General features: G+C 45.8%; 1 protein-coding gene across 3 annotated transcripts in view; it reads left to right on the forward strand.

The window, feature by feature from the left end:
• Positions 1-18,196, forward strand: part of robo3 (roundabout, axon guidance receptor, homolog 3 (Drosophila)) — a 224,556-nt gene that overhangs the window by 25,952 nt on the left and 180,408 nt on the right. For all 3 annotated transcript variants that reach the window (XM_067971051.1, XM_067971053.1, XM_067971052.1), the window contains exon 2: positions 8,559-8,885. In XM_067971051.1, coding sequence (XP_067827152.1) covers positions 8,559-8,885 — 327 coding nt within the window. The remainder of the gene's footprint in view (positions 1-8,558; positions 8,886-18,196) is intronic.

An 18,196-nucleotide genomic window follows, 5' to 3' on the forward strand; every position in this document is an offset into this window, starting at 1 on the left:
GTTGATCCAGTGAATTAGTTATGTATTCCTCAAAGATCTTTGCTGTATAATTTGCCAGTGTATGTCATAAAGCTTAGTTTAGGGGCAAGTGGGGTCAAGTTTAATTGTTTGGACCTAGTAGTGGGTGGTCACTAGCACAGCTGTTAAGTTGGCAGTGGAATGTGTCTGAAAGACGAGCCTCTCCCAATGGCTGTTTTAATATGCCCCAGTTTAGTCATGCTCCTAGCTCTCCAGGTTGAAAGGATGACGTTCGAGGATCTGCTTCTTGATGTCTTTCAATAAAATACTTTCTTTCTCCTCCAGTTGTACCATTCCCCCAGCCAAGGTGCTGGGTAAATGCGTCACCACTGAACCTTACAGACCAGGAAAGTCTCAGGTTCGATCCCTGGCCTGTGCCAGTTAGTTAATCTCATCTGGGTCGGCAATGGTGGGGGGGATGCCATGATTGGTTTCAGTGACCCTAGGCTAGAGAGGGGATAAATCAGCCAATGATTTCTGCTGCTGACTCGTGCTGGAAAGTGAAAATGTGGTGAAAGTTGGGTAAAGGCAATATCGAGCTCCACTACAGTTTACCTCATGGTCAAATAGCCTGTCGAGACTCACCCATGAAAACTGGCATCTTCCAGCAGCAGTCACTGGATAGTGATCAGGACTCTTTCCCTTTATTAACCTAAGGGAAGCTAAATGTAGTGCCCTCTGTCACACCCGCCCCTTCCACCAGCTGAGATAAGAAAGACAGCCTTGCATTTCTATAGCACTTTGTCTTCATCTTTCACACAGATTCTAAAGCTCTTGATACAAGTTGATTACTTTCAGAATTGTAATGACTGCTGTTAAATTGGTTAAACGTGGCAGCCATTTTGTACAAAGCAAGATCCCACAAATAACATTGAGATGAATGACCAGTTAATCTATTTTGGTAATATTGGTTTAAGGGAAGAAATTTGGCCAGGTTCCCAGGACAAGCCCTTTCTGTTCTTCAGCTAGTAATGAGGTGCCAGCCGTGGCTCAGTTGGTAGCACTATATCTGAGTCAGTAGGTTGTGGGTTCAAATCCCCAAGACTTAAGCAAAAAATACTAGGCTGACACTCCAGTGCAGAACTGCACTGTCAGAGGTACCATCTTTCAGTTAAACCAAGGCCCAATCTGCCTTCTCAGGTAGATGTAAAAGATCCCATGGCATTATTTCGAAGAGGAGCAGGGGAATTTTCCTGGTGTTCTGGCCAATATTTATCCCTCAAGCAACATTATTAAAATCAGACTATCTGGTCATTGTTACATTGCTGTTTGTTGGACTTTGTTGTGCGCAAATTGGCTGCCGTGTTTCCTATATTATAATAGTGACTACACTTCAAAAAGTACTTGGTTGGCTGTAAAGCATTTTGGGATGTCCTGAGATCATGAAAGGTGCAAAATAAATGCAAGTCTTTCTTTCTTTTAGATCTTTAATGTCCATTTAACCTGGCAAAAAAGGCAGACAGTTTTAACATCTCATTGAAGTATGGCACCTCAAATGGTGCAGCACTCCCCCAATGTTAATCTAGATTATATACTCAAGTCATGTATTGGGGTTTGAACCCACAACCCTCTGACTCAAAGGTGATCAGCTAACTCAGCACAGGCTGGGGATGGAATCTTGAAGCTCCGAGTTTGCAATGTTGACATACTCACTCCATGAAATCGCTGAGCTGACAATTTAAACAAGATAATAGTGACCATTTTCCATTCCTGTTGAAATGCAAACAAGTTTTATCCAGATACAATATTACAGGACTGATTTTCTGATTGCAGATGACTAACCCCATCTCCCCCAGGAACGCACATCAGGAATATCATTGGTGTGTTTCCGACAGCCGTCCATCCATTTGGATGGAAGCTCATGGGGAGCATGCTCTCGATTTCCCAACGGGCACCCCAAGTGGTTAAGGGTCTGCCCCAGTATTCGGAAAGTCAGCCCTGACATCTCAATTTACTAGACACTGATGTGATATCAATAACAAGAGAACCTGTCAATTTCAGGTCCGTTTCATCAATTTAAAATCAATCAGCGGGGCAGAAATTCACTGGAAATTTCGGAAAGTGGCTGTGTGTCAGACAGAAAGCTGATTAAACTGTGATGCTAGCTGATTATATCCAGCTGTGATGTACATTGACAATCTGTCAGTGCATTGTGTAGGCACACACGTACATATGCATACACACGTCCACACACATACACATGTGCTTATGGAGACACATACACCCATACACATCTGCACGCAGATATACACACACGCACAATGATAATTGTAATTATGATCCATTTTGATTGTGACCAAGAATAGGCAAGTAAGAGCTTCCCACCATCCACTGTCACCTCCTCTCTCGCATGGTTTAGTGAGCAACAGCGTTGCTCAGTTTGGTATCGAACCTTGCAGCTAGAAAAGAAAAGTTAAGTCCCAAGTTTGATCCCCGGTCTATGCTGAATTGACTGGGTGAGAGTTGGGATTGTCCCAGTTAGTGACAGAACCTGGGCTAGGGAGCATCAATGTCAACTTGGACTCTTCCCCTTAATTGTTATTCAGTGTGAATATGTGGACTCCGGAATCAGGCTGAAGTGTGATGACCCCCCACCCCACCCCGGACCCCGCTCCAATTGCCCGCTGACACTCTCCAGGCTCACACATAACGAATAGCCACTATGGTGAGGAGTTGGAGGGCTGTTGGTGCCCATTTGACCAAACTGTAACATGACTCACTAGGGACAGGCAGAAAATTGGGAAAAATAATACATTTATAAAGTACAAGAGTTATATGTAAAAGGAAACAAGCACATCAGGGTTGCAGAGCTGTATTAATGAGTAAACAACAGCAACAACTTGCGTTTATATAGCGCCTTTAACGTGGTAAAACGTCCCAAGGCGCTTCACAGGAGCGTTATCAAACAATATTCGACACCGAGCCACATAAGAGGATATTAGGACAGGTTTGCTCAAAGAGGTAGATTTTAAGGAGCATCTTAAAGGAGGAAGGAGAGGTAGAGAGGCGGAGTGGTTTAGGGAGGGAATTCCAGAGCTTAGTAAAATGTGACAGTCAGTAATAAAAGGTGCTGAGAGATAGGTGACTGATGTAGCCTGTGTCTGCTGGAGGTGCAGGGAGCTCAGCTTTGAATGATGCATTACAACAGGCCTCATGCGTCTGACTACTAGCACCATAGTGGAATCCATCAACTGAGGTGATTGGTGTTGGTGGCAGAGGAGGAAGGGAATGAAAGGGTAGTAGAAATCTGCAGTTGTCTTCCCCCAAAAGGCTGTGTATGCTGGGACAATAGGAGCTTTCAAGAGTGAGATCGATAGATTTTTGTTGGGTAAGGATATCAAGGGATAAGGAGTTATGGTGGGTAAATGGAGTTGAGGTACAGATCAGCCATAATCTAATAGAATGGAGGAGCAGGCTAGAGGGGCTGAATGGCCTTCTCCTGTTCCTATATTCTTATACTCACATGAAATGCATGAAATGATCAATACGTGTGGAATATTAGGGCAGGCATAGCTGCTCTGTCTAAGGTGCTGAAAGTACACTGAGCAATCAGGTGGAACCACGCGGCCCACACTTCGAATGTGAGGCACAGAATCATTCACCAGACTCAGTTAGCACGTACTTAAGAAGTTGATTAGGGAGTTGATGCTTTTTCATTAGTTGTATTTTGAGAGGCGATTGTAAATGTCAATCACTGTTGTGTTCCTTAAAGTGCACTGCAATGTGATTATTGCTTTGTAATGCTATACCAGTCACTGAGAGACCCAAATCCCAAGGTAATTGGCATTCCTGGAATTTCTGAGCCATCCAAATTCAATTGAGAGTTATTTTAAGGAGCCAGTGTCAAACCAGTATGAAACAGTGGGTGAGACGCTGTCCAACAACATAAGATCTGCTCCTGCGCCTCAACCTTTTGTATCAATCTTGAAATGTCTGACGTAAAACAAACAGCAAAGCACAGCTGTTGTTTCTGCTGCCTGTGGAGCATCTCTCCCACTCGCCAGGAACTGCACCCCTTTGTACTCACGGAGTAAACACAGAGGGGTCGAGTTTCCGCTCGTTTCCGTGGTTACATCACCGCAATCCGGGCGGAAATCGGCCGAACCAGCGTGAAAGAGCGGGGGAATTTTAAACATAAGTGAGTTACGCCCAAAGCCACTTACGTCCGTGTTTTCCGCGATCCTTTACGCTGGTTCAAGATTCAATTCGCCCGAACCCAGGCCCCGCCCACAAAACTGGCCACGCCCCCCCCAGGCCGACATTGCGAGATTCCACCGATCGCGCAGGTTCGGGAAAGCTCTTCAAATTGCGCTCCTTGTCTTAGGCGCACAGGCACCAGTGGGCATGTTTTAGCGTTTTTTCATACTATGAAACTGACTAACGTACGCCAATGAAACTATTAAATGGTTCAGTGCAGTCTTTTTAGGTCATTTTCAGTGATTTTAAATCAGGTTACTCACAGGTGGAGGACTGGCCAAAAATGCTCATTTTTGCGGATTAACCCATTTTCAGCTCTATTAATAAAACTGCACCAGATTGCCACTCTTAAATACATCAAGGAATACTTTTTAATGGAAAAAAAAAGAAATAATCCCGTTCAGTTACGTTGGCCGATTGCACTGGTTCATGGAAGATTTTGCCTTTGTGATCATGCAAATGAATTTTAGCGGAAAGTTGAAGCATAACCGAACCAGCGCAATTTCAAGCGCATTTTGGGTGCAAATTTCCGATTTACTGAGTCGAGTGCAGCCGACGCACTAGGTCTTTGGGAACCTGTGTCTTTTTAAGGACAACAGTTCCAACTCTTCCTGAACTTCACGCTTGTGAGAATTGCGGCTGCATCCTGCTGTTGCTCTGCCTAATATGAAGAAGGAAAAATTGGTGCAAAAATGTTCCATTCCCAACACAGACGATCTTTTCCTATAATCCAAAATACCAGGGAGAACGCTGATATAAATATTTGTCTTAAGTGTTCCTAGTCAAAGCACTGTGTCCTGAGAGCACGTCGGGAATTCGGATGTTGTGCCCCCCCCCTGCCCCCGACATCCAGTTTTCCATCCAATGATTTTAAACACGGGGTTTGCTCCCATTATGCGATCCAACGCACGGAATTCTGCAGTGGGACCTCGAATGAGGGTGGTGTGATATAGAGAGAGTGTTATAACTGAGAGTCTTATACTGAGGGTGGGTGTGCATCAGGGAGTGTTATAACTGAGAGTCTTATACTGAGGGTGGGTGTGCATCAGGGAGTGTTATAACTGAGAGTCTTATACTGAGGGTGGGTTTGCATCAGGGAGTGTGTTATAAATGAGAGCCTTTACTGAGTGTGAGTATATAATAGAAAGTGTTATAAGTGAGAGTCTTATACGGAGGGTGGTGTGTAACACAGAGAGTGTTATAACTGAGAGCCTAGTAATGAGGGTGGGTTGTTTTATAGAGAATAAATGTGAGCACCATGCATAGTCCTTAATATAATGCTGGGTGCAGAATCCTCAGGAATGATGGACCATGCAGCCTCAGCCTTCCGTCTGATCCCAGTGCTGATTTTTCAATGGATCTGATAAGTACTCAGCGATGCAATCTGCTATGTCCCTGCCTCCCTGCCATTTTCTAGCATCAGGTCCCATCAGGACGGAGTACACCCACTCACTTATGTTAACCTGATGCAGAGGAGGTAAACGCAGCCTCTGCAGTTGCCAAGTTGAAATCCTGGACACAGGTTAGGCCCCAGCCTTCAGGTTGGGGCATCTCCAAAGCGTGAATGGACACAGGCATCTTCGCCAAAATTTAACATTTTCGGTCCAAAATCGATTATCCCTGCAGGAAGTTGGAAATTACCTCTTCCACCCACCATGGTGGATCACCAAAGCTTGCCGTAGCAAGTCTCCGCACCCCCCCTCTCCCCCACCGGTGGAGGCCGGGGAGTAAATTACTCCCAATTGCCCAAAAATACATCCAGGATCGGGGCCGTCTCCTTGAACCCCCTCCCCTAGTCGGGAAGCCTTGGCCTACTTCCAATGGCTGCCATGTTCTAACACACCTAAATCTGCCTGGTAAGAACACACTGTGGCCCAGTTTGGCAAGCTGCAGAGAAAGTACAGCTCATGCTCCTGGAATCAGTGTAAAGCAAAGCCACACAGATTCAGGTTGCCAACTTTGGTTGGACCGGGGATCGGGTGAGAAAGTGGAATTGAGGTCGAAGATCAGCCATGATCTTACTGAATGGCGGAGCAGGCTCGAGGGGCCGTATGGCCCACTCCTGCTCCTATTTCTTATGTTCTTAAGAACATGTTCCAGGAGGTTTCATCACACGACCTCCAACCATCCCGCCCCCACGCTCCCGCCATTGGTTACCCAACATGTCAATCCTCATGGTGCACTGCCTTCCCACACCAATTGGTTCTTATTTACCCCATTGGATGATGCTCGACTGTCAGTCAAACCTTTTAATCCCATCTCCATTATTTTTATAACTAATAAAAGAAAATGAAAAAAAATCACACACAATTTTTCAAAATGCCCCTATGATTTTTCTCCTGGGTTGCTCGTAGCAGTGTCCTGCAGATTAATTGTTAATTCCTGGAGGGTTGGCAACGCTAACACGACCAGTGGGCCTTAAAAACTGCCCTCGTTGTAACAGAGGTTGAATTCTAATGAGAATAGGGTGCATTAGATGGATAGCATTATAACAAGGGGGTGATGTGTAGTCTTCTAACTCTTCACTTTCACAGTAATTGACTTTATGTGCTACTTGAAAAGGGCACACTGTGAGTGAATATGCCATGTTACGATATGATTAAATGGATGGTATTAGCATAAAAATGTATTTATGTGAAGCAGCCAGGCTTGGGGAGATAAGGAGAATACTCCTGAGGGCAGAATCCCGAGTTTCCCACTGATGTACCTGTAAGACCGTTTAGTGTCGGGAGAGATAAGTGCAGCTGATTGTGAGGTGATTAATCTGTTTGTCACAAAAATGAGATTCGCATTAAGTGGAATACACATTGAAATTGCAGCTAGACTCACACAAACCGAGATAAACACACGGCAGCCCAGTCCCAGTTATATCAGGGAAAATGTGGCCATTTCTCTCAGCCATAAATCCAGTCAGGACTGTTTTGTCTGTCCATCTTGATTTAAGGGATGATGCAGCACAATCAAAGGGCATCGTCTTGTGCTGAGGTGCACGGAAAACTATTTTAGTTGGGGAGGCGGAGAAACTGCTAGTCGACTCCATCGTGAGGAAGTTTATACCATTGTGTCCTGTGTTTGCCAAACCTTTTCCAAGTTTTTTACATAAACTTTCTGTGACAATGTTGTCTCTTTAAAGGATGTTGATAGGGTTATGCTGATGAAAACAAACTGTCTTGCCTCCCGTCTCAGTCGGTCAACATACTGTGTGGTACTGAACACTACAGGCCAGCGAGGCTCTCAGTTCGATTAGAGGGCTCTGCAAAGTTAGCTGATCGTAGTCGGACTGGATTTTAGCTCCTGGTCGGCCTCCCACCTTCCACCCTTTGTAAACTTAAGCTCATCCAAAACTCCGCTGCCCGTATCCTAACTCGCACCAAGTCCCGTTCACCCATCACCCCTGAGCTCGTTGACCTTCATTGGCTCCCGGTCCCCAAACACCTCCATTTTAAAATTCTCATCTTCATGTTCAAATGCCTCCATGGCCTCGCCCCTCCCTTTCTTTGTAACTTCCTCCAGCCCTACAACCCTCCGAGATCTCTGCGCTCCTCCAATTATTGGCTTCTTGTCCATCCCTCCTTCCTTCACTCAACCATTGGTGGCCGTGCCTTCAGCTGTCAAGGCCCTAAACTTTGGAGTTCCCTCCTTAAATCTCTCTGCCTCTCTCTTCTCCTTTGAGACCCTCCTTAAAATCTACCTCATTGACCAAGCTTTTGGTCACTAGTCCTAATGTCTCATTCTTTGGCTCGATATCATGTTTGTCTGATAACGCTCCTGTGAAGTGCCTTGGAACGTTTTACTCCGTTAAAGGTGCTATATAAATGCAAGTTGTTGGGTGGTGCCATTGGCTTCTTCAACCCTGGGCTAAAAAGGGGGAAATGTGGATGCAAAACAGCGCTCAATATTAAGGGCCCTGGATAATTTTCCCCTCCTATAGCTCAGGGGTACTGAGTCCAATTGTAACACCTGTTCTGCCACCCAGGCTGAGGTCAGCTGATTGAGCGTGAGACCTCCCTGGTCCAAGTTCTTTTTTATTTGTTTGTCCTGGGACTATGGGTAATACTTGTAAAAGCCTCATTTCTAGTCTATTCCTAGCCTGCCCCAAAAAAGGTGGTGGCGGGCCTTCTTGAACCACTGCAGTTCTTAGGGCGATGACACTCCCACGGTGGTGTTAGGGAATTTCAGCACTACCACCACATGGTACATTACCCACTGAGCCAACAAGGAGCTCAGAATCTAATATGATGAGGTGATCGTTAACAAATCATTGGCTTAGCAACATGGCTCACCAGATTGGGTAATCGTCATGGCAAATCTAATTTTTTTTGGGGTATGATGTTTTCTTTCAGGCTCTAGGCTGCGTCTGGAAGATTCTGCTCCCCGGGTCATCGAGCACCCCTCAGACCTGATCGTATCGAAAGGGGAGCCTGCCACGCTGAACTGCAAAGCAGAGGGGAGGCCCACTCCCATCATCGAATGGTACAAGGACGGAGAGCGAGTGGAGACAGACAAGGATGACCCTCGCTCCCACCGCATGCTGCTCCCCAGCGGCTCGCTCTTCTTTCTGCGCATCGTGCACGGCCGGAGGAGTAAGCCGGACGAAGGCGTCTACGTGTGCCTCGCGAGGAATTACCTTGGGGAGGCGGTCAGCAGAAACGCATCGCTGGAAGTAGCGAGTAAGTGACAGTGTGAAAAGATGCGCTGATCGATCCGTACCTTCGTGACCCAACAGGCCTCGGGGTAAATGCATGCCGTAGTGAGCTGCCAGTCATGAATTTGGATAGCACCATCTTAAACATGTGGAGAGACGAGAGAAGCTGGAACTGTTCTCCTTGGAGCAATGCAGGTTAAGGGGAGATTTAAAAGGGGTGTTCAAAATTATGAGGGGTTTTGAAAGAGTAGATGGGGAGAAACTGTTTTCTGAAGGGTCAGTAACCAGAGGACACAGATTTAAGGTAATTGGCAAAAGAACTAGAGGAGAGATGAGTAGAAATGTTTTTACACAGGGAGCTGTTATGATCTGGAATTCAGATTCAGTGGTAACTTTCGAAAAGGAATTGAATATATACTTGAAAAGGAGAATTTGCAGGGCTATTGAGAAAGAATGGCACAGGCACGATGGGCTGAATGGCCTCCTTCTGTGCTTTAAGATTCTATGAATTCAGTGCTGTTTCTTTGCTCTCATCCCAGGGACTGTTGCTGTTTAGGAGGGGATAGGGCATGAATTTCAATCCCTCCATTTACAAGAAGAATGCCTTTTCTTGAAGGAAGCAATGCTCAATTTCCAATCCATTACAGCTGGCAGTTATGAGCAATACAATTGGAGTCATCCTCTTGTCCTGAGCATCCTCAAAATCCTCTTCACAGCGAGTGTTTATCAAATGTCGTTCGGCTGAGTTAAGCCATTGATCAGCCGATCAATACTGCACGGCTGAACGTTGCAGCTTCCAGCTAGCGGAGGCCAAAGGTCAACGCTCACAGAACATTAACACCGGAGTTGCAATGTCAGTGTTTGCGAGGTGTTTCAGGCCTGCAGGCTGAGATTGACAGGCCCGATGCCATTAAGACAACCTCAAGTCACGGCTTCCCATTTCGCTGACAGCTCGTGTCAAAATATTAACCCTTTGAGGACTGCAATCGTTTGCCCTCAAAATGACGAGACTTTTGTGACATTTATATTTGCCATATAAGCTGTTTGGAGCTGGATTTTCCTTGGAGCGGTGTGGGGTGAGGGGTGGAGACTGTTGGGGTTGCCCTTTGATAACTCTGCACCCCGCCAGACCCATTTTCTAGGGTTGGGGGTCATTACTCAGACACCATGGGCTCCGTGTCACCGAGAGGGATTCCGCCAGTGGGAATGCCTCTGCAGCAGGCGGTGAGGGATCTTAAAAGAGCAGGAACCGCAGGCCTAAACAGCTGAGTGAATGAGGGCCATTTTGGAAGAAGGTAAGGCTCCTACTAGGCCTTGTCTCTTCATTGGTGAAATTTGGGCGTACCAGCGCTGCTACCTCACACCTACCATTGCCTTCAGCCCCGGAGAGTGCCGGTAAGCGGGGCAGTTGCTAGGAAAATGGGCCGGAAGGCTGGTCTCGGCCTCCCTGTTGGTATTTATATGCTGTCGGACAGGGAATGGGCATCCAGCAAGGGCAGGGTAGAAAACCTTAGGTCAAAGTGGGGAGTTTTCAGTGTGCCTCAACGCCCTATTTTCCCACCATTATGCGGCTTGATTTCGAGCATGATAGTGGAGCAAAACTCAGGCCTCAGTGTCACAGAGAGTCGGTAATTCCCATTCTGCATTTCAGGGGAAAGTTAGGGTGGAATCTTTGAATCCTACAGCACAGAAGGAGGCCATTTGGCCTGTGCCGACTCCATGAAAGAGTAGATCCAAATAACGCCATTCTCTTGCCCTTTCCCCAAGAACGTTCTGTGATTTGAGATGTGGAAGAGAGGAAGTTCTGTGGTGTTGTGAACGTGTAATATTTACGTTGCAGTTCTAGTGCAAGATTGTTGCCCTGTATTATACAGAGGACAATGGATCTGTGGGAGTAATTACTAATGCTCGTTGTGGCAGGGGACAGGCTGGTTGCACTGTGGAGTCTGAAGCTGCTGATTGTACATGTTCAGACTGTGCTATAAATACAGGATCCTCCCCTGTGCCTGTACCTCGTGTTTTAGAATGTTCTGAGGTGTTAACATTTGCTATTTTAATTTTTTTTCACTGAATATAATTTTTAAGTTTAGTTTTGCCTGAAAATGGCGCGGTGCGATATTAATAACCAAACGTTGTTGATGCGTTCGTATGAAATTCTTCTGTCCGACATTTTATTTTAAAATACAAACAGGTTAACACTTTGATATAGTAGCAGGCAAAGGAGTTCATACAAATGTGTTCATTTGTTTGTTGCTAATAATTGCACCGCAAAAATTCAAGGTGTTTGTGTCTCTTTCCAAGCTGTTCAATTTGTGGAATTACCTTGCTGTTAAGAAAAGCTTTTTTTTAACAGACCTAGCAGGTTAGTCACAGACTGCAATCGCAGCACTACGGCTGTCAGTTTACATTTATACCAGAAATGTAGTGACTCCTGGACTTGATGCAAGACAAAAAATTGTTGTCCTGGTAGCCAACCATTCAACCATTTCCTTGTTTTCCATAAAGCGGTGGGCAAGCAGAGTCCCAGTGGAAGCAGTTGATGGCGGCTAATTAACTCTGCCAAAAAAAGAGCTGGATACATATCTGTCTGGGAATGAGATTGAAAGTTACTGTGATCAGTGTAGACAGAGATCGTCAAATGCTTCAAGGTTCCTGGGCAGTTGGGACGATGGTACTATCTTGTGTGTAAAGGCAACTGGCCAGAGCTGAACAGTGAAGGTGTGGGGGATCAGGGAGCATTTAAACAGATCTCTCCCTTGGGGGATTAAATGGCTACATCCCTGAAAGGACCGGTTGCAACGCATTCTGTGGAAGAAGCAGGCTTGATGAGAGTCAACTGGCCTTTCTCCTCCCAAGCTTTTTTATTTTGGAAAGTCCCTTTACCTGGATAGTACTGACCCCAGTGAGTCCCTTTACCTGGATAGTACGGACTCCAGTGAGTCCCTTTACCTGGATAGTACTGACTTCAGTGAGTCCCTTTACCTGGATAGTACGGACTCCAGTGAGTCCCTTTACCTGGATAGTACTGACTCCAGTGAGTCCCTTTACCTGGATAGTACTGACCCCAGTGAGTCCCTTTACCTGGATAGTACTGACTTCAGTGAGTCCCTTTACCTGGATAGTACGGACTCCAGTGAGTCCCTTTACCTGGATAGTACTGACTTCAGTGAGTCCCTTTACCTGGATAGTACGGACTCCAGTGAGTCCCTTTACCTGGATAGTACTGACCCCAGTGAGTCCCTTTACCTGGATAGTACTGACTCCAGACAGTCCCTTTACCTGGATAGTACTGACCCCAGTGAGTCCCTTTACCTGGATAGTACTGACCCCAGTGAGTCCCTTTACCTGGATAGTACTGACCCCAGTGAGTCCCTTTACCTGGATAGTACTGACTTCAGTGAGTCCCTTTACCTGGATAGTACTGACTTCAGTGAGTCCCTTTACCTGGATAGTACTGACCCCAGTGAGTCCCTTTACCTGGATAGTACTGACTTCAGTGAGTCCCTTTACCTGGATAGTACTGACTTCAGTGAGTCCCTTTACCTGGATAGTACTGACTCCAGACAGTCCCTTTACCTGGATAGTACTGACTTCAGTGAGTCCCTTTACCTGGATAGTACTGACTCCAGACAGTCCCTTTACCTGGATAGTACTGACCCCAGTGAGTCCCTTTACCTGGATAGTACTGACTCCAGTGAGTCCCTTTACCTGGATAGTACTGACTCCAGTGAGTCCCTTTTCCTGGATTATACTGTTCCCAGTGAGTCCCTTTACCTGGATTATACTGTTCCCAGTGAGTCCCCTTTCCTGGATTATACTGTTCCCAGTGAGTCCCTTTACCTGGATAATACAGATTCCTGTTAGTCCCTTTACTTGGATGTATTTACCTATACATCCACCCTACATGATCTGTGGTTCTGTAGTTCTTCCCGCTGAAGTCGAGGCCTCTTGTTTGAATCCACCAGTTGCAGTGTAACTCGTTTGGGTCATGAAGACCGTGGGACTAGCCAGCACAGGCCTTTGTAGCATTTGTCTTTCCAGCAGCAGGTTGAGAAGCATCATTTACCTTTTGAACCTGTCACTTATGACTCTTAATGACAGGTGTGTGTGAGAGAGAGATAGAGAAAAACACACACAAATAAAAGCAAGAGACAGTCTCCACGCAGGGGAGGAGGAGAAAATGCATGCACAGACTGACAGGGAAAGACCAGTAGAGAGAGATGCAATCAGAGAAATAAATAGTCATGGTTAGGGCTTGCAACCAAGATAGGGTTGAGGCAGTCTTCATGTGGTTGAATAGTGTTACAATTTCCATGCTACTCACTTGAGAGAGTCCAGTGGAAATGCCTCAGGGGTCACAGTGGGTGGCCAAAGGTCAGAGGTCAGAAGTTGTTTAAACCAAGAGGTTTGCTATTTCCCTGACCCATCACCGTCTGACAGCTAAAGTGTCCCTTCTGAGGTGACACATGTCACAGCTCCTTCAGAATGGAGGGGGCCGGTGATAGATAGGAACTGACGGGCAAGTTACAAAAACACTCAGGGCAGGTATAGTGTGAACACGCATCGGAGCACAGCTCCAGAGAGAAGCCATTCAAGCAAACAAAGAGCATAGGGGTTCAATGTAAAAGGAAAATAAACACATTAGTTCCCAGAATTAGTTTTGCCATTGCCAAAAGCACAAATACAAATCGAGTTTCACTATGATGAAATAGTTCTGCTGGCTCAGTGGTTTGGGCACTGCCCAGTGTGGAACTGAGTCCCACAGATCAAGAAGGCCCAGGTTCAATCCCTGGTCTGTGCTGAGTCAGCTGATCTCACCCAGGGCAATAGTTGGGAGTGCCTCGATTGGCCTCAGCGCTCTGGGTTAGGGAGCAGACAATATGGTCAGAGTTCCTGCGCCTCAGTGCTATCCAGTAAGCCCCGCTGGAAAGTGCATTACGTGTGGGCGTTGTGGGAGTTCATCAGGCCCAGCTATGAGTCCTCCTGTCTCCCTCACAGTTGAGTTCCCTGCCAACACACACTGTCAAGGCTCACACATGAAGAACGGTCATTTGGGCAAGTTACCAGAGGTCTGTTGGGGTCGAGTCAGCACTTTCAGGGGAGGAGAGGAGTGCTGGTTCCTCATGTTGCCTCACTGTGGATCCGTGTGTAATTTTGGGATGGGGCGGGGGTGCATTTTGCACACATATCTTAAAATCGTGCGGGACATGAATCGGGCAGACTGAATTCCCGGTAGGCCCTTCCACCTGGCAAAGCTCTGCACTGGGAGCGTTAAATCGTAAAATTTACCCTGATTCTCATTACATTTGGAAAAAAGAGAATTAATTGAAGTTCGTTATAGCTATTTGGAAATGTAGTGTTTAAAAGCTTCGTAGGTCTGAGCCTAACTGCAGGACGCTTGATAAATACCTGCTATTGTGGAAGCCTTATTAAACCTCTCCTTGCATGGTTGGTGCCTTGCTTTCCCAAGGTTACCCAGCCGCTCCTTATCTGTCCTGCCTGAGTCCTGATTGCCCTTCCAGATTTGAATGAAGCTGTTAAGCTATTGTATCTGCTAATGGTTTTATGGAGGCTCAGCCTTGGCAAACACAGGAAAATTGGCCCTTATCACCTTTTAAGATAAATTATTGTACACCTGTGCCTACCTCAGAGAGCAAGTCAGCAACGCAGGACTAAAGAGGTACAAGCACATCACAGCACAGCGGCACACACTGTTTCAGCGATTTCTTTGTACAGTTGATAATACAGGGGCTCTTTCCTTTAGAAAAGAGAAGACTGAGAGGTGAACTGATAGAGCTCTTTAAAATTATGAAGGGGTTCGATTGGGCAGACGTAGAGAAGATGTTTCCACTGGTGGGGGAGTCTAAAACCAGAGCCCGTAAATGTAAAATAGTCACTAATGAATCCAATAAGGAATTCAGGAGAAACTTCTTTACTCAGAGAATGGTGAGAATGTGGAACTTGCCACCACATGGAGTGGTTGAGGCAAATGGCGTAGATGCATTTCAGGGGAAGCTGGATAAACACTTGTGGGAGAAAGGAATAGAAGGGAATAGAATATGTGGATAGGTAAGATGAAGTTAATACAGTGGGAGGAGGCTCAAGCTGAGCATAAACACTGGCACAGACTGGTTGGGCCAAATGGCCTGTTTCTGTGTTGTAAATTCCATGTAATTCTATGTAAAGCAGGGAAATCAAGTGCTGAATGCATTCATGGTGGGGGCAAGGTAATCTGGTGCAAGCTGCACTCCAGGTGAGTGGGAATCTGGTACATTCTTGGTGGACGGAAGAATTAGATATGGATGATACCCTGGGCAAGGTAGAAGGCAGGTGTGGACTCTGGGTGAGGGGATCAGGTGTGGATGGCACTTCAGGTGGGGAGGGAATCAAAATCTAGAAGGATTAAGGACACAGACGCATAGGAACACCATCACCTCCAGGTTCCCCTCCAAATCACATACCATCTGACTTGGATATGTATAACCGTTCCTTCATCGTCGCTGGATCAAAATCCTGGAACTCCCTACCTAACAACATTGTGGGAGCACCTTCACCATATGGACTGCAGCGATTCAAGAAGGCGGCTCACCACCACCTTCTCAAAGGCAACTAGGGATGGGCAATAAATGCCGTCCTTGCCAGCGACGCCCACATCCTAAGAATTAATTAAAAAAGAAACGGACAGCACTGTGGGTGGAAGGGGAAACATTGGGTGAAAACAGCACTGTGATGCGGTGATGGGAAATGGATGCAGTCTAGGGGGGTTAATTAAGGGGATAGTGCCCACCACACTCAAAGAAGAATCTGCTGTGGGGAACATTTCTACAGAGCTGCAGTGAAGCCTGAGAGGCTTTGAGGTGTGGATAGCAATCAGTGTCAGTAATGAGTAATTACTCTGCGCAGCTAGTAACCACTGAATAGCAAGTGCTCCATGAGCATTGTGAGAGAAACTGCATTCTTAGTATTGATCCCCTTAAATAGCTTAAAATTGCTTGAGTGCATTCTGTTTAGTTAAACCACACAAGAGCGAGATTGGTAATTGATAGCTGGTCAGCATTTATAGAGATCCGTAAAATATTTAAGCTGAGTATTTTTCAATGCATACGCGGAACTGTTGCTTTAAGCTGCAGAGTGATGTTGCTATATGGGGTCCAATGTGCTGCATTGTGCCATGGAATGATAGGCCATAGGCTCACATCTCACAATCCCTCACATTGCCAGCTCCCAATCTCAGCCACTTTTGACGGGATCTAACGAGGGGATGTTCAACACTACCTCAAAAGGTAACAAAGGCAGAAAACAGGCCCTGCCAACATCTGTAAAAGGGACAGACAGGTTAAAGGTGCCAACCGTGGCTCAGTGATAGCATTCGTGCCTCTGCATCAGAAGTTTGTGGGTTCAAGTCCCACTCCAGAGACTCAAAGACATAATCTTAGCTGACACGTCAGTGCAGTCCTGAGGGAATGCTGCACTGTTGGAGGTGCCATCTTCAGTTGGACGTAAAAGATTCCACGGGACTATTTGAAGCAGGGGGGTTCTCCCCGGTGTCCTGGCCAATATTTATCCCTCAACCAACATCACTAAAACAAATTATCTGGTCATTATCTCATTATTCTTTGTGGGACCTTGCTGTGTGCAAATTGGCTGCCACGTTTCCTGCATTTCAAAAGAGACTATATTTCAAAAATACTTTATTGGTTGTAAAGCGCTTTGGGACGTCCTGAGGACATGAAAGGTGCTATATGAATGCATGTCCTTTTAGCATTTCAGTTTGAGGCTTGTGTCCCAGCGTTTTCTGTTTTGATTTCAAATTTCCCAGTATTACAATTTTTTACTTTATGACTTCCCAAAGATGGAAGGTTTCAGAAAACCAGATGATGAGTTTGCTCCTCTTGCATACCTCATAACACAGAAGGCCTCAGGGCTTCTCAGCAGGGGGTGGCGTGTGGGACAGTCAGACCCCAAGGGCGAAAAATATATTTAAAGATATCAGCTTGAGATTCTACAGATTTATTTAATTTTCTCCAAGAACTGATGAACTGGCCGTATGCAAATTGGCTTCTGCGATTGGCTACATAACAACAGCAACTGCACTTCAAAAGTAATTCATTGGCTGTAAATCGCTTTGGGATGTCTGGAAGATGTGATAGGTGCTATATAAATGCAAGTTATTTCTTTTTTTATCATGAACTTGCCCGCCACAGGATTGATATCAGGGATTGGACTCATGGCAGAAACCATGCATGTTAAACAACACTAACATGAGTGGTAGTGTGTGGGTCTTTCCCGTTGGTGTGAACTCCTTGCCGGTGAGCTGGTGATTTCTAGGAAAGTGGCAAGCGAAAGAGAAATGGGAGCTTGACACAGCAGTTTTCTGGTTTGAGGGCAGCCAGCTGTGAGCAGGCTGTCATTATCCAACCTGTCAGTTGGGGTCAGGGGGCAGAGAGATGAAATTTAACAAGGGGGCACCTGAATCGGCAAAAGGGAATAGCATAGGGAATGGTGTAACAAAATGGGGAAGGGAAAATAATAATTAAAATAATGGATGATGCCCTGGTCGGAATGGGAACATGACAGAGGTGATGGGCTTGAAATTCAATAGCCCAATCTCTCTGTTTTTAGCTACTTAATAGGAAAGGGTTCAAATTATGATTGTTCCTTTTTTTCATCTGACGCTGCTTGGTTTGATAATTATTATCGATTGGAAGAATACTTGTGAGCGAATGCACTTTTAATAAGTGTCATCCGCTCTGCTTACACTCTGGAAAGCTGTCTCCTTCTGTCCGCAGTCTGATGAATAAGCAAAGCTCAGAATCTATAGCTATTGATTCCGAGCTTAAAAAGTGCTTCAGATCCTGCACTATGGGCTCGGTGTGACTGAGTTTTTTTGTCCTTACTCAAGTGATTGAGGATGAACAGGTGTGTCGGGTTTCCCTTTAATCTCTTCATATCATTCTAGGACAAATGTTTGCTTTGACCTATTCTCCTGACTGTAACGACCTCCCTAGTGAATCGAGGCCACAATAAACAAGAGACATTTTACTAGAAGCGTTTTGTTCCCAGGACCATTGTGTACACATATTCAGTGTATAAAACTGCTCAGGAATGTGGCACAAGGAATGTTACTTCCGGATTAACACCAGAGCCAGTTTAATTGTCCTTTAGATGAGACATTAGATCAAGGCCTCCTTCTACTTGTTCTAGAGATTCAGGGGAAGGTTCAAGGTCCTCTGTGTCAATAACTTGAAGAAGAGCAGGGAGTCCTCCCCATGTACTGGCCAACAATCCTCCTGCAGTCAATGCCACCAAGAAAACAGGTCAACATTCACCTCTGTT

Source organism: Heptranchias perlo, chromosome 33 (genome assembly GCF_035084215.1).
Source record: "Heptranchias perlo isolate sHepPer1 chromosome 33, sHepPer1.hap1, whole genome shotgun sequence".
NCBI lineage: Eukaryota > Metazoa > Chordata > Chondrichthyes > Hexanchiformes > Hexanchidae > Heptranchias > Heptranchias perlo.